Here is a 20,169-nt window from a genome sequence, read left to right as displayed (position 1 = left end):
AGAATTCTGCTATGGGTGTGAAATGAGGAGGTCCTTGGCAAGGCCCTGCCCGCTTTTCTCAGTTGGCCCTATCTCAGTGTTTTAGCCACCACCCCCAACAAGGAAGAAGTCGACAAAGGAAAGATACATTGATGAAATGCACAAAACGGACCCAGATAGACACGAAAATAAATTGTAACAAGAATCAGCTAACATTGTTTACCTAATGAATTAATGCATCAAGAAACCAAGAAGAATCACTGCGTGCCACGTGTCCAATGATTCGACTGCATTCATTTCTGGAGGAGTGGGCTACCCAAATCTCAATCTGGACATTTTATTAACAATGTTCTGCAATGTAACGATGCATTAATTCAGACTTCTAATTCCAACATCGAGGCTACTGTACATCATTCCAAAAATAAGCAATGGGGCATCCTCCTCTTGAGTTCAGCGACTGCTATGAGGACAGTCCGGATTTTAGAGAAAGACTAAAATGCTATGAATTAGAATTGGAAAGAACAAGCAAATTTCTCAAAGATGTAATCAAAGATGGCAACAGTGTAATCAATGCAATCAAGGGTAAGGTGCTCTCTTTTTCTTCCCCCTTTGTATTACTTTCTAGACTGTTTGTGGGCTTTAAAAAATTTGTCTATGTAGGAGAGGAATCTGCATTGTTTTGACACAGCCAACATCAAAATTCGTTTCCAAAAAAACAAAGAATGTTTGATATGATATAATTAAGCAATAAGCACGAGGGGTTGTGGTATTGCCAATATGCCACAGCAAAGGGCTGTTCTTACACACGATTCAACGCTGAGTGCCTGCATGGATACAGCCCTTAGCCATGGTATATTGGCCATATACCACAAACCCCTGAGGTGTCTTATTGCTATTATAAACAGTTTACCAACGTAATTCGAGCAGTAAAAATAAATGTTTTGTCATACCCATGGTATATGGTCTGATATACCACGGCTGTCAGCCAATCAGCATTCAGGGCTCGAACCACCCAGTTTATAATCTCTTGGAGCTCCTGATGGATTCCTGTAAAAATACATGGGTGTGAATGGATCCATAACATCATCAATGGAAAAACATTGCCAATGCATTGTGTGTGCCAAATAGTGACCTTATATACATACATTTAAATTTTCGTCATTTAGCAGACACTCTTATCCAGAGCGACTTACAAATTGGTATTGGTATTGATTACCGTCCATTTTTTATTTAATAACATTTTACAGTAACACAAGCAACACAAGCTCAGTATTTGTCTAGCAGCAGAATGACAAGCTAACAATTTCAACCAGTTTATCAGCCTAACTAACATTGTACTTTTCTTGATAAGAAATGAGTGGATGACAGTGGGCTGTGACAGCAGACTATTAATTATGTAACCAACATAACATAACATGTCAAAAACATGACCTGATAGACAGACAACCTACAGCTACAGTGTAAATGAACTCTGGTATGTATGACTCATCCCATGCTGACTTGCGCATGTGACACCTACACCTTTACTGTGCTTCATAAAGTCAATCCAAATCCACAGAGCATTTTAGGTAGGCCTAAACGTTTGTTTCAGTCATACAAAAAATATGACCTGATGTTTGCACAGTCAATAACCAAACCCAAACCACATGCTAAGCAAGTGTAAGTAAACATTGGAAGACCTCAGTGATTCCTTGTTAGACACAACCACATAAGCAACATGAACCTGTAGCATATAATATCACCCATGTTTTTTCATTGTTGTCATGCTGTGCCTTATCCATGCCATGGTCCTGTCTCTTTTCCTTCCTGTTTTCTTCTCCACCAAAACCACTGCCATGTGATATTTTACTCTACATATAAGGAGAAAATGCTGCCTTTGCAGATCATAAGGAAGTGCGGCTTAAAGATTCTTACCCCTCCCTTCCACAGTTTTCAGCAGACTTGTCACACTGGATTTTGCCTGTACAATGACACTGTTCTACCACGCAGTGATGGGGGTGGGGGGGTGGGGGGGGTGGGGGGGGGGAGGACAAACTCAATATACTTTAAAACCAAATCGAAACTATGTAGAAATGATAATGGACCTACATTTATACAGTTTCTTGATTGTCCAGCTTGCTATTCACCGAAATGAAAGGCCAAATGAAAGGTCAGGGCCACTGGTTGGTAGTCATTGTGTTCCTTGGAGCATGGCTTTTTCGGGATGTGAGATGTTTTCCAGTCCCTTGGTATTGTGTGTGTGAGTCGAGGGGTGACTGGAAGCTGGGTTGCCAGACTGGGCCAATGGTATACTGAAGGCTAGCCTCAGTGTTTCACCAAAGTACCACTGTGCAAATCCCAAACGTCAGCTCTTGGATGTTTTCCATGAGTACCGCTGCCTTTGTTGGTATAGGACCAAATTACTGGAACAGTATTTGCATTGTTTGACCCACCGAGATTCCATTCTGTAGCCCAATTCACAAATGTCAAGCTTTTTATCTCGAAAACAGAAACTGTCATTGTAAGTAGAGATGCAGTGCTGCTGATTATAGGAAATATCACTTATTCTGTCTTGGTGATAACTGGGAGTCACTTGAAGAGAGTGTTTGTTGTCGAGGTATAAGGGGCTGAAATAAGAGTTCCCCCCGAATGATATAAATCATAGGCCTAACACCCATCTGGGTGCAAACACAAGTCCTCTAGTATAGTATAAAACAAAACAAAAATCACTGAAGTGAGGAGGTTAACTTTCAATAAAAAATTGAAAACCCAAATTACAGAATTGCTTTTGACTGAAAGGATGGGTTATTTTATTGTTGGACTAGTCTGTCTGATATTTCCTGCCTCTTCATTGGCACACCCCTGAGGTAAAAGGAAGTTGACACACCTCTGCTAATGTAATGACTGTCTTCACTCATTAGAATGTTGAAAATAGAAGTGGAACATACAACACATGTTATAAGATTATGTATATCATTTGTATTTCTGATAGTGAAATTCAGGAACCAGGAATAATCTGATGCGTTCTCATGCTGCCTGTCTGGGCTAATCATGGGAACCAACCAGTTCCTGTCTTTAACTTTGAAAATAGTCCTGAGTTAGCCCAAACCAAGAATTGACTAAGAGGAAGTTGGTGGGCCTCCTAATTCTTATTATTCCAGGCAGCATGACTTCCTCAAACATACCATTTCTGTTTAGTTGCTCTCCAAATACTGTGCTTATTTATATATGGCTGAACTGTAATAATAACAGTTCAATCACATATAAGCCCAATATTTGGCAATCACCAAAATCAATATCACAATTTAATTTATAAAGTCCTAATACACCCTTTATCCTTGTATACCTAAATGTTACTGTTATTATGTTGATTGTGTTGATAAAGTGTAATGTGTGTTTTATGAAGGTTATTCAGTGGCAGTGCAGAAGTTCTCCCAGACACTCAGTGTGTTCCAGTTCGACTTCATTGGTGATTCTCTGACAGATGATGAGATAAACATTGGTAAGTTCATATAGTGCTTTGTCACACAAACACTTACCGTAATGGTCAGCCTGAAAGCCATATTCTGCATATCGCTATATGGCTCTAGTCTAGTCTAGGACTTTCCCCCCTAGCGTTGACAGGTTGGCAACAGATTTATTAATGTTTCTCAAAGTTTCAGTGTAATTGACTTCATTGAATTAGGAAGTTCTTTTTTTTTTTGTTGCCTTTATTGGTTTCACTTCCTCCCTTGTTCAGTGCATATGAGCCTGTCATCTTCTCAGGACAATTTTTACCCCATATAATTACACTAAACAATAATGAAACAAGTACTCTTCTAAATCTATTCACTATACAGTTACGTAACACAGGCTACACCATAATGTAATGTGACATTACAAGACGTACTGTAAATGTATTGTGACACATCATACAGCTAGAATGTCTTCATAACACATTACCTTTGTGTCAAAACAGTGTCCAGGGTTAAAGAATATGTAGTTATGTACATGTGTGTCCTAGTTATGATATGTAACCTAATATCTATCTTTCTCTTTGTCCACAGCGGAATCTTTCCAGGAGTTTGCTGGTCTCCTACAGGAAGTGGAGGATGACAGGATAATGCTGGTGGGTTATCAGCAGCACCTCTTTGACCCTCATACAACCAGAGGTGGAAATCAGAGAAACCCCAACTGGAACTGGCTTCCTGGAGTGTCTCTGGTCTTTTCTTCCTTTGGCCCTGTGCTATAGAAATAATAATGTTGTGGTCCTCTGTAGCTCAGCTGGTAGAGCACGGCGCTTGTAACGCCAAGGTAGTGGGTTCGATCCCCGGGACCACACGTACACAAAAAAAAAAAATGTATGCACGCATGACTGTAAGTCGCTTTGGATAAAAGCGTCTGCTAAATGGCATAATTATATTAATTATATTATAATGTTATGACACTGCATTATCAGTGTGCAGTGAAAAGCAGCATATCCTGTTATACTGGGCTTCCTGGATGCTTTAAGGATCTTTACAAAAAACACAGCTGCTCTATAATTACAGCTGATGCTCTTTGTGAAGGGAAGAAGAGCAACACCTGCTGGAGTGCAAGATAATTCCCTGTTCATTTCTAGGCTTCTATTTGCGTGGTTCCCCTTTTCACCCAAATTCTTATCATAACTCATCTTGCATGTTGGTAATGTTTTGCCAAATGGCCAACAGAACATTCAATGTTTCATGTTTTTTTCTTGTTCAGGTTCAGAATGCTTGTGATCTGCTTATCAAGCCACTGGAGAAGTTTCGCAAGGAGCAAATAGGAGTGACAAAGGTGAGTTCATATTTAGTTTTATATTCATTTATTTATAATATTTAGTTTGATGGATACTTCAGTATTTACATTTTACAATTATTGGTTGTTGGATTGGAGTATACTCACTTTTCATTGAACAGTCATGTGCTCATGCAGTACTCTTTCACTTTTACTTGATGGGAGATAAACAGGATTTGAGTTTTGGCAGTGCATATAAACCACACTCTCATGTGCTGCTGAGGTGACACTGGCCCTCTTCCCCTTCCTCCATCTCCTCCAGATTTGCTTGCTGTGAAAATTCAGCAGGAAGCTCACCATGACACCAACCTACTTATTCAGCAAGGCATTAAGTCAAACACAATTTTTTCTCTTTAGTGTACCTACCCAGTGCCACCATAAACTGACCCAGTTGATCAACTTAAAACTTTTTTTACCATTGCAAAGACTATTCAAATGGACTAGTTCTACAGTGGGGAAAAAAAGTATTTAGTCAGCCACCAATTGTGCAAGTTCTCCACTTAAAAAGATGAGAGAGGCCTGTAATTTTCATCATAGGTACACGTCAACTATGACAGACAAATTGAGATTTTTTTTCTCCAGAAAATCACATTGTAGGATTTTTAATGAATTTATTTGCAAATTATGGTGGAAAATAAGTATTTGGTCACCTACAAACAAGCAAGATTTCTGGCTCTCACAGACCTGTAACTTCTTCTTTAAGAGGCTCCTCTGTCCTCCACTCGTTACCTGTATTAATGGCACCTGTTTGAACTTGTTATCAGTATAAAAGACACCTGTCCACAACCTCAAACAGTCACACTCCAAACTCCACTATGGCCAAGACCAAAGAGCTGTCAAAGGACGCCAGAAACAACAGCTTGGTTTGAAGAAATCAACTGTGGGAGCAATTATTAGGAAATGGAAGACATACAAGACCACTGATAATCTCCCTCGATCTGGGGCTCCACGCAAGATCTCACCCCGTGGGGTCAAAATGATCACAAGAACGGTGAGCAAAAATCCTAGAACCACATGGGGGGACCTAGTGAATGACCTGCAGAGAGCTGGGACCAAAGTAACAAAGCCTACCATCAGTAACACACTACGCCGCCAGGGACTGAAATCCTGCAGTGCCAGACGTGTCCCCCTGCTTAAGCCAGTACATGTCCAGGCCCGTCTGAAGTTTGCTAGAGTGCATTTGGATGATCCAGAAGAAGATTGGGAGAATGTCATATGGTCAGATGAAACCAAAATATAACTTTTTGGTAAAAACTCAACTCGTCGTGTTTGGGGGACAAAGAATGCTGAGTTGCATCCAAAGAACACCATACCTACTGTGAAGCGTGGGGGTGGAAACATCATGCTTTGGGGCTGTTTTTCTGCAAAGGGACCAGGACGACTGATCCGTGTAAAGGAAAGAATGAATGGGGCCATGTATCGTGAGATTTTGAGTGAAAACTTCCTTCCATCAGCAAGGGCATTGAAGATGAAACGTGGCTGGGTCTTTCAGCATGACAATGATCCCAAACACACCGCCGGGCAACGAAGGGGTGGCTTCGTAAGAAGCATTTCAAAGTCCTGGAGTGGCCTAGCCAGTCTCCAGATCTCAACCCCATAGAAAATCTTTGGAGGGAGTTGAAAGTCCGTGTTGCCCCGCGACAGCCCCAAAACATCACTGCTCTAGAGGAGATCTGCATGGAGGAATGGGCCAAAATACCAGCAACAGTGTGTGAAAACCTTGTGAAGACTTACAGAAAACGTTTGACCTGTGTCATTGCCAACAAAGGGTATGTAACAAAGTATTGAGAAACTTTTGTTATTGACCAAATACTTATTTTCCACCATAATTTGCAAATAAATTCATTAAAAATCCTACAATGTGATTTTCTGGATTTATTTTTCTCATTTTGTCTGTCATAGTTGACGTGTACCTATGATGAAAATTACAGGCCTCTCTCATCTTTTTAAGTGGGAGAACTTGCACAATTGGTGGCTGACTAAATACTTTTTTTCCCCACTGTATCTATGCTTGGTCCTACTGCAATGCAGTTTGATTGAATTTAGCCTTTAGATTAAGTGAATAAATAGCCAAAGTCAGTAGATGTGCTGTAGTAACAATACTAGTGTTGCACTGCATAAATGTAGAAACACAAGTTCTGGAAGAAGGAGCCTCCCACTGGGCACAAACTGGTTGAATGAACATCATTTTTCAACGTATTGTGACATGGAATCAACATGGAAAATACATGGATGGGTGGGAAAATCAATGGATGGGTGGGCATATATCGCGAACGTCTAGCAACCCAAAGGTTGAGTGTTCGAATGTCATCACGGACAATTTTAGCATTTTAGCTAATTGGCAACTTTGCAACTACTTACTACTTAGCATGTTAGCTAACCGGAACCCTAACCTTAACCCTTTAACTTAACTCCTAACCTTAACCCTAACATTTGCCCCTAACCCTAACCCCTAGCCTAGCTGACGTTAGCCACTTAGCTAATGTTAGCGTTAGCCACCTAGCTAACGTTAGCCACAACAAATTGGAATTCGTAACGTATCAAACAAAATGGATGATGGACATCCACAAATTAATACATACTATACAAAACGTAACATATCATACTGATTTGAGTGTCACGGATTTACATTTACTATGTTACATCTACCCCTGAGTCCAGGTTGGTTTAACAGAGCAAATGAAATGTGGCCATACTTTATCAATCATCAATGATGCTATTTAGACCTATATAGCATTTTCAAAGTCATCAACAACAAGTGTTTGAATTCAACCCAGAATTCAACTAAAAATAAACCATACAATAGGCCTAGGGTTTCAAGCTCTGGTTGATTTCAAATTTAATGTGAAATTGAATTAGCAAGTATTGGGAATAATTCACTTGTGTATTAAAGTAGTCGAAAGTTGTGTTTGGTCCCATATTCTTTGATGTAATCATTGCGTGCTAGGAATATGGGACCAAATACTAAACTTGTTAATTTGTCCCAATATTTTTGGTCCACTAAAATGGGGCGACTATGTACAAAAAGTGCTGTAATTTCTAAACGGTTCACCCGATATGGATGAAAATACCATCAAATTAAAGCTGACAGTCTGCACTTTAATCTTGTAGTCATTGTATTATTTCAAATCCAAAGTGCTGGATTACAGAGCCAAAACTAAAATTTGCCACTGTCCCAATACTTTTGGAGCTCACTGTGAGTGAAGGTATGGGACTAACTCAAATCACATTTTATTTATAGTGCATTTAAAGTTGGATTTGATTTAGTCCTATTCAATAGCTTAGATTTTTGTTTGAGATGGAGACGTGACCCCAGCATATCAATTATTAATTTGTAGACAAACTGGAATTAAAGCAAGACTAAGTCAGTGCCACAGATGGAACTACACAAGCAGAAGATACATCTCATTCAAATGTTTATATTTGGTTACGTTGATAACCAAACACTATTTAATATCACTTCTGAAATACAGAAATAGCCTATTAACTTATCGACAAGTTAACAAATGATATGTTGGATTCACATCTTCAACTCAACCAAAAATAAAAGTTAAAGAATGGGATTAAGCCAGTGGCTCAGATGGAACTATCCAAGCAGTAGATACATCTCCTTTAAATGTTGATATTTGGTTGCGTTGTCAACCAAACACAATTTAATGTAACTTTTGTAATACAGTAAATAGCTAAGTAAAAAGTTAAGGAGACTATCTTACAAACGAATGTAACCTTCAACCTTAAAATGAGTAACACATCTGTGGCCACGTGTTGAGGTTACTAAAACTATAAAGATCTTATGTAATCATATGAACTATGTTCAAGATAGCATTCATAAGTCATCACAGGTCTGTGGAGATCTTCACAATTGCTATAATAATCTGCGCAGAATCTCAAATGGCATTGATCACTTGCACTGTGTACTTTTAATATCGTCTCAACTGCAATCCCGGTCATTTGGTTCTGCTATTAGATGAATCACAGCGATATCACATTAATCTGTTGTATAAATAAACAAAATATCTGATATTGTATTCCCATTTCACCATGCTGAAAATTGGTCAATAGACCAATAGCAAAGAATTCCAAACCTCTCTGCCAATAACAGCTAGTTTTCAGTTTTCCCTTCCCATTCAGACAAGTCCCAGAGACCGTCCTAGCTAAATTATTGCTTGAGAACTATTTTTTATTTGCTAAAAAGCTATTTTTGCCTATTTTTAATGGAAATCTATTACAGTAAGGTACTTAATTGTTACCCATAAATGATTTGATATTGATATAAAAACAGCTGCATTGGGCCTTTTAAATAGCATAGGCTACAGTAAGGAGTAATAGCAACAGCAAAATACATAGTTTTTCTAAATATGTTGGAAGTGTTGGCAGTCAACATTGTTGTAGTTGCTTCAACGAGTATAGGCCTGTACATGTCTTTACTCCTGAAACAAATAAAAATACTAAGTGTGAGGCTATTGTAGGCGATGTGTGAGGTTCGCAGTAAGCAAGATATAGGCCTATCCACTGTTGATATGGCATTATATTGAATGTACAGTATTGTACATTATTTTAGCCAGCTCTTGTTATTATTTTGGATGTGCGTAAAACCCACTCCATGCCTTTTCACACTGCATTGTTCTTAGCCCCAGGCTATCTTAGCCCCAGGCTACAGTGAGACTGGTCCTGGGCTAGCTTATCCTGTGTTCACACAAGCATTCGTTAACCCAAGCTTTAGCCCTCTGCTAAGGATTCACACTTGTATTCCAAATCACTGGGCTAATGGACAAACACACATGCTACCAACATTCTATTTCTTCCACGCGACCAATGATATAAGCAATAAGGCATTTATTAACACATTATATCCTCTTGCTTCTAGCCCAGCATTTAATTTGGAACAGTGATGGTTTGTATAAACCTTGATTCTGCCTGTCCGACCTCGGAAACAATGTTTCACTTTTGAAATGTGATCTCTCTGTACAGAGAATGCTGTGCACGGACAAGACAAACCTTTCTGATCCAGTTGAAATGATGCCACAATATTATTATGATGGATAGTTATATTCAATTAGATGTCAATAGAAAAGCTATGAAAACATATGAAAATGAGTGTTTGCTGCCCTTCCAGCTGTGGAGTTTGTGGGGCAGTTGGGTAGCTAAGTGAGAAGATGTTAGCCAGCCTGCATAGCAGCTGTTTTTGTTAGCCATAGAAACCAGTTTAGTTTTTACTGGATGAAAGTATTTTGTTTTTTTGTCAGGTAGTTTTCCTCAGATGGAAAGATGAAATAGTATACATTTACTTATTAAAAGTAAATGGGCTAGCTGGCCCTCAGGAGTAGGGCCAGCTAGCCCTGGGCTAAGGTTGGTGCTAGTGTGAACACTCGCTGAGCCCAGGCTAAAATCTGCCTTAGCCCTGGGTTAAGGTGTGAACGCGCCTCATGTAGGCTACATGTGCATATGCCCATCATGGAATGAGAGATGAGATGATGACGGTGACCCACATACTGTATTTAGAAACATCTAAGTTATTTTCATTAGATTAAAAACCAAGCCCTCAGTAGGCTACCCTTACCCTACTATAATGAAAGCTGGTTCAACAGCAATGCGTTGGGTGTCTTTCTTATCCTGGCCATGCATTAGCCAAGTAGCCTATCCATAAAAGTTTTCTAAATGGTCATCTTGTGAGGCTTTTGCCGGCATGTTTTTGCATTATTCACAATTCACATAGGCCTACCTGCATACTCCATCTAGCTTGTATTAATCCCCATTTCCAAAGAGCGCCTCTTGTCCAGTTACCAAAGACGTGCTCCTCCAAACTTACTTAAATTATTCAGTCCTACTGTAGATAAAAAGGGGATGCCCGCTGACTGTTTTGCTGCTTCTAAACTTGATGTTTTAATAAAGCTTTGGTGATTAAGATTTATATCAAAGCGGTCTCACGAGCCAAACCTTTTATTTATAGTATTGGCTACTGGCGAATGCATTGGGCAGAAAAAAAATTAACTGCTTTCATTGAGGGAAGGGGAGATTATGCTTGTTTTTTAATCAAATTAATGAAATGGGGAAAAAAGTGTTTTTAATGTTTCTATATATGAGGTACACGGGCACAAAGAGCACATCTCTGTTGTTCCATGAGCATTTGGTCACTGTGTGTCACGGCTATGACATAACCAAACGCTTTAACGCTAAGACCTGCTTTTGGTGAGTCAAATCTCCCTATTTGTGCTGAATGAATTTGTCACTTTTGCGCTAGTTTTTAAGGACACACCTCAAATATTGCCACCCCTTTCACCTCAGTGCAAGTGAGCTGATACTGGCGCCAGTTTTTACATGCCGAAATTACCAACTAACATGTGTTTTTACACTTGCACCGCCTTAGCGCCAGCCGAAAATAGAGCCCCTTGAGTAGTTGAATCAGGTCTAGAACAACATTATTATTTATTTTTTTACATTTTTAGTCATTTAGCAGACGCTCTTATCCAGAGCGACTTACAGTTAGTGAGTGCATACATTTTTCATACTGGCCCCCCGTGGGAAATGAACCCACAACCCTGTCGTTGCAAACGCCATGCTCTACCAACTGAGCTACATCCCTGCCTGCCATTCCCTCCCCTACCCTGGGCGACCCTGGGCCAATTATGCGCTGCCCCATGGGTCTCACGGTCGCGGCCGGCTACGACAGAGCCTGGATACGAACCAGGATCTCTAGTGGCACAGCTAGCACTGCAATGCAGTGCCTTAGACCACTGCGCCACTCGGGAGACAACAATGTGGACTGTTTTGTGGTCCCCCAGGAGAGGGTTGGGAAACACTGATCTCAACTGATCAAGGCCAGTTATGGCTGTGTGGAGCAACATGTGCATGTACAAACTGTTACGATTATGACATTATGATCTTGCTATTATTCTTGTTGACACATGATGAAGTCTCATACTGATTTAAAAAAATATATGTTTTGTTGAATTATTGTGTAATTAATTGAATAAACCTCTGTCTGTCTTTTAGGAAACAAGGAAGAAGTTTGAGAAAGAGAGTGAAAAATATTACTCTCAGTTAGATAAACATCTGAATTTGTCTGCTAAGAAGAAGGAAACTCAGCTGCAGGAGGTTGGTAGAAATCCCTCAACAGAGACTTCCTGTAAAGAGTTTAATGGAACTCTGAAGGGATTAAAAGTTTTGTTTGTAAAATGTGTATGTTGTATTCTAATGCTCCCTAATTGGATAACTCAACTGGCTCAAGCTCACCGGCTTAAAGCTTAGCTAATAACAACAAATATTAAGACTAATCGGAAATAAGCTGCTTTTGTAATCACCATTTAATTCCTCCACAGGCTGACGAGCTGCTGGACAAAGAGAGGCTGAACTTCTATGAGTCGTCAGTGGAGTATGTGTACCAGATCCAGCAGGTGCAGGACAGGAAGAAGTTTGATGTGGTGGAGCCTGTAAGTGTTTTCTTCTTCTCCGTCGCCCACACTTCCTGTTTACAGCTCCATGTGTTGCTGCATGGATATCCACAGACATGGCTACAGATGCTGCCTGTGTAACCTATTATAAGATACAGCCACAGTTGATCAATGGCACACATCCTGAACAAACCATAATTAACCTCTGAACACCACTGCACATTGAGACAGGCAAGTCTAACATGGCACACTAGGAAATAATTACTTTCCCATTGATTTCTCATTTGAACCAATGGCTAGATTAGCAATAGGTCAGTGTTAGAGTACAGTATGAGTGAGTGTGGAGAACAGCCTTTGAACAGCTATGAGAGTCTAGAAGTCTGGTACGCAAGGCTAGTATAGAGGTGAACTCTTACACTTCACTTCATTAAGTATTATAAAATAAATTTGGCCATTATAAGAATATAGTGACAGGACCATTTATGAATAACTATCAATATACTAACAATCACTTGTATGTTGCGTTGTTTTCAATGAACAGGTGCTGGCATTTCTTCACAGTATCCTAACACTCAACAGCCTGACGGTGGAGATGACTCAGGACTTCATGCCCTATAAGCAGGAGTTGCAGCTCAGCTTGCAGAATGTGAGTAGCTACCGATGGTAATGACAACATTAGTTAATAAAATGAGACTCAATAATGTTGATGCCTAATGCTGGTAGCGATAGATATAGTAATGGTGATGGGTCTAGTTAGGACTCCATGAAGCTGTAATCGGGCTTCCCAATAACCATCCAACATGACCGTGAGTCTGAGTGTGTTTTGATGTGATCTGTAGACGCGGAACCACTTTGAGAGCACTCGTGAGGAGATTGAGGAGCTGATGAAGAGAATGAAGCATCCAACCCAGATCGGCAAAATGCACAGCCAGCCAATCATTGAGGGCTACTTGTACTCTCAGGAGAAGTGTAAGTATGCATGCTACAGTTTGTTTGTAAACCAGCTACATTCCTCTCAACATGTTGTTTTGAATAAGCCCTGACCTGACATCATATCCTATCACCCTTCTCTCCCAGGGGCCTTGGGTGTGTCATGGGTGAAGTACTACTGTAAGTATCACAAAGACAGTAAGCTGTTTGTCATGGTTCCTGCTGAACCAAAACCTGCAACCAAACAGGTAGGTTATAAAATGGGTCATATAATCTTTATAAGACACTTGAACAACTATTTGTCACATCTCTGATATTTGATCAGACTCAATAGAATTATTCAATTATATGTGCTCATATATTACTTGTGTTTTTACTTTTTAATTAACTTTCTCCAAAGCTTTAATGTAAAGATTATCTCTCTTCCTCCTTTTACCCACACACTGTCATGGTTTTTCCAGGGCCCCACAGAGCTGAAACTTAAATCCTGCTTCCGCCGAAAGACAGAGTCCATAGACAAGCGCTTCTGCTTTGATATTGAAACTTATGAGAGGTTAGTACTAACGCGTCACTTTGAGATGAGGTAGACTTTGTATAAGATGATACATGCCTTGTGGGATAAACAAGTTTGAGCAGTGAGGTGAACAGGTGGTCTACAAGGACACTGAGTGTGTGGGTACAGAGTGGATTCTAGCCCAAACAATCAGTTGGCAGCAGGCTCCTCTATATCCTGCTGGAAGCAGATGGCAAACTCTGTGATTTTTAGGGGAAGGGAACACCATGAACTCATATTTATACAAGCAAGGCATTCTGTACAATATGCACAGCAGAGGGACGCAAGCCATGCACTGACATTTCATATCAGACAGAGGGATGTCAGACACCAGCTCATAAAATGTTGATCACTCAGGCCAGACAAATACAGGTAACTGCCAAAAGGAAACACCAACAAAGTGTCTTACAAGGGTGTTAGGCCACCACGAGCTGCCAAAACAGCTTCAATGCGCCTTGGCATAGATTCTGGAAATCTATTGGAGGGATGCGACACCATTCTTCCACAAGAAATTCCATAATTTTGTGTTTTTGTTGATGGTGGTGGAAACTGCCCAGAATCTCACATAAGTGTTCAATTGGGTTGAGATCTGGTGACTGAGACACACACACCCTTTAATCTTTTTTCTATGTTCCTTTGACACCTCTCTTTCAAAGTCACTGAGATCTCTTCTAGCCATGGTAGCCTGAATAATGGGCAAAATGACCCTAAGCATGATGGGATGTTAATTGCTTAATTAACTCAGGAACACCACCTGTGTGGAAGCACCTGCTTTCAATATACTTTGTATCCCTCATACTCAAGTGTTTCCTTTATTTTGGCAGTTACATGTAGATTTAAACTAATAATGATTTGGACTAAAGGTCTCATGTAACAAAACTGTAGTCAAACAAATGCAATGTTGTCTATGCCCTAACTGTGACACTTGTTCCTATAACCATAGAAACACACCTGTCACACTCCAGGCTGTTTCAGAGGCCAACAGGAAGTTGTGGATGGAGGCCATGTACGGAAAAGAGCCTGTGAGTTTATTTTCTGCCTCCTACTGTAGGGTCCATACATCCCCCCTGGTCCAGATGTTATTCTGTACTGTAAAGGCATTGTGCTTCTACATCTGCATTGCTTGCTGTTTGGGGTTTTAGGCTGGGTTTCTGAATAGCACTTTGTGACATCTGCTGATGTAAAAAGGGCTTTATAGATACATTTGATTGATTGTGTTTTATAGTCCTCATCTTGCTGTTTTACTTTGGTTTTGATAAACAATAATATTATTATAATAATAGCATATATTCAGGATTATTTATACAGATAATTTATGATGGCCACAGAAAGCTCCACATATATTTCAGTTTCTTGGTGTCTTACATTTTCCTTTCATTCCAGATTTATCATTCCCCAATTCACAAGCAAGCTGAAAGTATGTACCATTACCGGTGTTAATTTTTCTGTTTTTACCTGCAGTATATTATAGTGAATTAAAATGTATTAATCTCATAGAACATCCATACACACGTGTATGTCATTCCACTGCTTGTGAAATCTGTTAAATGTTACTTGCCTTCCACAGTGGAATTGAATGAAGTTGGATTCAAGTTTGTGAGAAAATGCATAAACTTCGTTGAAACTAAAGGTAAAGTTACCAGAAAGTTCTAGTCCACACCATGTGTTTTCTCTTTGTATGTCGCCGATCAGATTTCATGCCAGTTTTGTCATAGTCTAGTCAGTTTGCCTCATTGCCCTTTAGAGGGCAGAGATGAGTTGTGTTTGGAATGAGATCCGCTAAAGCCTCACTGCTATCCTAAATTAACCTTCTCACCAGAGGCGAGCAGTAAATAAAAACACACTGGCTCCAATGTGACGTCCAGCCAGGAAAGCATAACTTTGGCATGTAGCTCAACATAATAAACTTCTCTATAGTAGAGTACTTCAGTCCATACTAAATTAGCTGTTTTACTTTGTTTACATCAATGGAACTATTAATAACGCACCAGTACTATGCATAGCTTATTAGTAATCATGCCTCCAGGTAGGCAACAAGGGTATTACTCCAGAGGGAGTCTATTCACATGTGGCATCAGAACACTTTTAACAGTGTGGGCACCTCACATTCAACTGTTTCTATTTCTCAAGCAGCTTAAATTCTTTAGATTCCATGGGCCTTCTCACTTCAACCCTCCCTAATTCACTCTTCCATACTCTACTTTAATTTAGTAGAAAGACACTCCGTCTGTATTTATGAGTTTGGTGAGGCACCAGCACCATGATATGCTCCTCGTATCTTTCACAACCAGTAAGATATGCAAGCCTCATATAATAACATAAACTCCAGCCGTCCACTGGAGCAGTGAAGAAAATCATTCATTTGGAGAGGCTGGGACGTAGGCTAGCGTTGTCTGCTACGTCCCCATTTTCAATCCAGTTCAAACAGGACTGCACTGAGGAACAGCCTGTACATTTCCACTGCTTGGAATTTCTCGGGAGGAAACTCCCCCTTTAGTTTCCTTTTACCTCAACCCCACCCACTCTCTCTCTCCATCTCCCGCTCTCTTTTACAGGACTCACACAAGAAGGAGTGTACAGAACTGTTGGCAGCAACATCCAAGTGCAGAAGCTTTTAAATGTATTTTTTGGTGAGGAAATTACCCAGTCAACATCTGTGCTCTCTATTTAGTTGGGATTGAGGAATGCATAGAAACAGAAGCACTGTTTGGAGCAGAATACAATTATTAAGATGTTTCATTTCCCTTGTTTCACTGGCACACACAGCAGGATTTGGACTAGCTTATAGGTAATTCCCTCGCCCCTAAGGTGGATGACTATGTGACAGGCAATACTATTTATTAATCCAATATTAAACAATGTGCTATTGCAAAGGCTTAATTTATTATAATCATTTATCAATTTCTGCAGCCCTCTATAATGATGTTGTTGTGTAAACATTGAAATGTTATATTTACTTGCCTTTTGAATGAAGGAATAAAATAAATGGTTGCTTATGAATAGATTAACTGAGACAAATAAACTCAAAGTAAATTAATACTTTAATAACTTGCCAGCAGTTATCTTCTCAGAATTTGTTTTCAAGGTTGTTTGCAAGGGCCTCTGCATATATATATATTTGTTTTTACAATTTCTGATTGTTTGTTTTTAATCGGCTCTCTCCTCTCTCTGTAGACCAGAAATGCCCAGGAGATGTGGATTTCTACAGCAGTGACTTGGACATAAAAACCATCACCAGTGCAATGAAGTTTTATCTCAGGTGTGTTCTCGTCCTCTTAAATCATCCAGCAGGTGACACACAAGAGCCAGCTGCTCTGGAACAACAATTTCTATAGAATTATGTTACATCAACCTTTCTCTGAAGTCCATTAGCACTCAGCTAAGGATTACTTTATACTATTCCAGGTATTCCTTAAAGAGGTAGGGTTTCAAGTGTCTCCGGAAGGTGGTCAGTGACTCCGCTGTCTTGGCGTAATGGGGGAGCCTATTCCACCATTGGGGTGCCAGAGCAGCGAATAGCTTTGACTGGGCTGAGCGGGAACTGTGCTTCCGTAGAGGTAGGGGAGCTAGCAGGCCAGAGGTGGATGAAGGTAGTGCCCTCGTTTGGGTGTAGGGTCTGATCAGAGCCTGAAGGTAAGGAGGTGCCGTTCCCCTCACAGCTCCGTAGGCAAGCACCATGGTCTTGTAGTAGATGCGAGCCTCAACTAGAAGCCAGTGGAGTGTGCGGAGGAGCGGGGTGACATGAGAGAACTTGGGAAGGTTGAACACCAAACAGGCTGCAGCGTTCTGGATAAGTTGTAGGGGTTTAATGGCACAGGCAGGGAGCCCAGCCAACAGCGAGTTGCAGTAATCCAGACGGGAGATGACAAGTGCCTGGATTAGGACCTGTGCCGCTTTCTTTGTAAGGTAGGGTCGTACTCTGCGAATGTTGTAGAGCATGAACCTGCAGGATCGGGTCACCGCTTTGATGTTAGCGGAGAACGACAGGGTGTTGTCCAGGGTCACGCCAAGGTTCTTTGCACTCTGGGAGGAGGACACAATGGAGTTGTCAACCGTGATGGCGAGATCATGGAGCGGGCAGTCCTTCCCGGGAGGAAGAGCAGCTCCGTCTTGCCGAGGTTCAGCTTGAGGTGGTGATCCGACATCCACACTGATATGTCTGCCAGACATGCAGAGATGCGATTCGCCACCTGGTTATCAGAAGGGGGAAAGGAGAAAATTAATTGTGTGTTGTCTGCGTAGCAATGATAGGAGAGACCATGTGAGGATATGACAGAGCCAAGTGACTTGGTGTATAGAGAGAATAAGAGAGGGCCTAGAACTGAGCCCTGGGGGACACCAGTGGTGAGAGCACATGGTGCGGAGACAGATTCTCGCCACGCCACCTGGTAGGAGCGACCTGTCAGGTAGGATGCAATCCAAGAGTGAGCAGCGCCGGATTGCGTCCTACCATATCAAAATATATAGGGCGCTGTACTGCATGTAATGTACAGTATGCACAGTATAGTATGTACATTTTGCAGTTCTATGGCATTTCCAGACTGTATATTCTGTATATGTTTTATACGAAAATGTTATTCCATGTTTCAAGTAAGTTATGTGTAGTGATTAGAGAGACTTTGTAATAATCTATGCTGGCTGAGGTTGTTCTCTGCTCCATGAGCCTAGTATAATTGTTTGCTGTTTGAAGTACTCAGTGACAAGGCCTCTTGGCTTCAAGGCCAGGTTTTTATCCTCCCCCAATACCCCTCATGATGATTTACTCACAGGTCATCTCACCACACTTAGAAGAGGCCAGGCAGCTGTTTGAAGGAGATTACTCAAGGCCTTTGGTCTCTCATGCCTTAACACTGCAGTAATAAATCTAATTTCAGATTAGGAAGGAAAGTTTTGATAAAGAGAAATTTGGCAGTAGCCTCTCAAATTAATTCAGAATGAGTAGCACTTGTTGATGCTGAAAGTGCATGAGCAACAAATTAGTAGCAGTCGTTAACCTCTACGGGATCGGTGTCCCGTATACGGGACGGTTGAGCTAACGTGCGCTAATGTGATTAGCATGACTGTTGTAAGTAACAGCAAACTTTCCAGGACATAGACATGTCTTATATGGGCAGAAAGCTTAAATTATTGTTAATCTAACTGCACTGTCCAATTTACAGTAGCTATTACAGTGAAAAAAAACATGCTATTGTTTGAGGAGAGTGCACAACAACAACAAAAAATATCACGGCAACTGGTTTGATACATTTACCTCTGAAGGTAAATAATGTACTTACATTCAGTAATCTTGCTCTGATTTGTCATCCTGAGGGTCCTAGAGTTAAAATGTAGCATAGTTTTGTTTGATAAAATGAATTTTTATATTCAAATATAGGAACTGGGTTCTACAGTTTGAACCCCTGCTGTCTCTGGCTCCACACCCACCCCGCCCGGCCATCTAGATGTGTGAAAGTTAGTGTATAAGCTAATGATCCATCATGTATGACATTCCTGGGAGTGTGTAAACTTACATTTTGTATTACCATATCATTTTTGTATGTTCTCTATAGTTATGTACTTGAAAATGTATCAATTGACCAATTTGGCATATTTGGGAAGACTTGAAACAAAATAGTCCAGTATTGCAATGCTTCACTGGATTAATCTGAAACTTTGCACATACACTGCTATCTAAATTGCACCTAAACTGCAATATTATATTGTGTCCTTTTTACACATTTTTACATTTTAGTCATTTAGCAGACGCTCTTATCCAGAGCGACTTACAGTTAGTGAGTGCATACATTTTCATACTGGCCCCCTGTGGGAAACAAACCCACAACCCTGGCATTGCAAGCGCCATGCTCTACCAACTGAGCTACAGGGGACTACTGCCTTTCTCTTGCATTTCAAAGATGATAAAATAAAATGCATGTTTTTTTGTTTGTATTATCTTTTACCAGATCTAATGTGTTATTCTCCTACATTAATTTCACATTTCCACAAACTTCCAAGTGTTTCCTTTCAAATGGTATCAATAATATGCATATCCTTGCAGGTCCTGAGCTACAGGCAGTTAGATTTGGGTATGTCATTTTAGGCGAAAATTGAAAAAAAAGGGTCCGATCCTTAAGAGGTTAAAAAGGGTGTTTTAGGGTATGATGTGAGTGTTGGAGTATTTGTACTGTACTTATTTACCTGATCGCGTGTGTTCATCCACAGGAGCCTAACAGAGCCTTTGATGACCTACGGTCTCAACAGGGACCTCATCTTAGCAGCAAGTAAGACGTGTTTTCACACTTACTGACGTAAAAACAACAATGAATTGGAGAAACAATTACTGAAACCCACTTCAAGATCAGATCATATCTTATTTGCATATGGCATACACATTTAAAAAGAAACTGCCCCAGTTCCCTAAACTGATGGACTTCTGTAACATGTAAAGTAGGTCAGACGTCAGATTTATAGATCTTTAGCATAGTCTCATTGCACATAAAACGTACATTTCCTTCTCATGTGAGGGCATGTTTTTGTAGGACACATTTTGTCTGACACTACTGT

At 40.4% G+C, this 20,169-nt stretch overlaps 1 protein-coding gene and 1 long non-coding RNA gene across 6 annotated transcripts in view; one reads left to right on the top strand and one right to left on the bottom strand.

Moving 5' to 3' along the window:
- The first annotated feature begins 69 nt into the window (after positions 1-69).
- LOC121579933 (oligophrenin-1) overlaps positions 70-20,169 on the top strand; it is a 44,294-nt gene continuing 24,194 nt past the window's right edge. For all 5 annotated transcript variants that reach the window (XR_006002961.2, XM_041894938.2, XM_045224345.1 and 2 more), the window contains exons 1-16: positions 70-561; positions 3,365-3,460; positions 4,005-4,066; positions 4,681-4,752; positions 11,746-11,847; positions 12,072-12,182; positions 12,685-12,789; positions 12,983-13,112; positions 13,221-13,321; positions 13,535-13,626; positions 14,570-14,648; positions 15,010-15,043; positions 15,194-15,256; positions 16,182-16,256; positions 16,801-16,885; positions 19,828-19,886. Coding sequence is in view for 4 of the 5 variants with exons in the window: in XM_041894938.2 (XP_041750872.1) it covers positions 408-561; positions 3,365-3,460; positions 4,005-4,066; positions 4,681-4,752; positions 11,746-11,847; positions 12,072-12,182; positions 12,685-12,789; positions 12,983-13,112; positions 13,221-13,321; positions 13,535-13,626; positions 14,570-14,648; positions 15,010-15,043; positions 15,194-15,256; positions 16,182-16,256; positions 16,801-16,885; positions 19,828-19,886 (1,420 nt within the window). In the remaining variant the exon portion in view is untranslated. The remainder of the gene's footprint in view (positions 562-3,364; positions 3,461-4,004; positions 4,067-4,680; positions 4,753-11,745; positions 11,848-12,071; positions 12,183-12,684; positions 12,790-12,982; positions 13,113-13,220; positions 13,322-13,534; positions 13,627-14,569; positions 14,649-15,009; positions 15,044-15,193; positions 15,257-16,181; positions 16,257-16,800; positions 16,886-19,827; positions 19,887-20,169) is intronic.
- LOC121579934 overlaps positions 6,728-20,169 on the bottom strand; it is a 29,143-nt gene continuing 15,701 nt past the window's right edge. The window contains exons 2-3 of the long non-coding RNA XR_006002963.1: positions 13,680-13,683; positions 6,728-6,757 (exon numbers count right to left, since the gene is read on the bottom strand). This is a non-coding gene — a long non-coding RNA (uncharacterized LOC121579934). The remainder of the gene's footprint in view (positions 6,758-13,679; positions 13,684-20,169) is intronic.

This window comes from Coregonus clupeaformis, chromosome 13 (genome assembly GCF_020615455.1).
Source record: "Coregonus clupeaformis isolate EN_2021a chromosome 13, ASM2061545v1, whole genome shotgun sequence".
In the NCBI taxonomy this organism is placed as follows: domain Eukaryota; kingdom Metazoa; phylum Chordata; class Actinopteri; order Salmoniformes; family Salmonidae; genus Coregonus; species Coregonus clupeaformis.
This window is presented reverse-complemented; position numbering and strand designations above follow the sequence as displayed.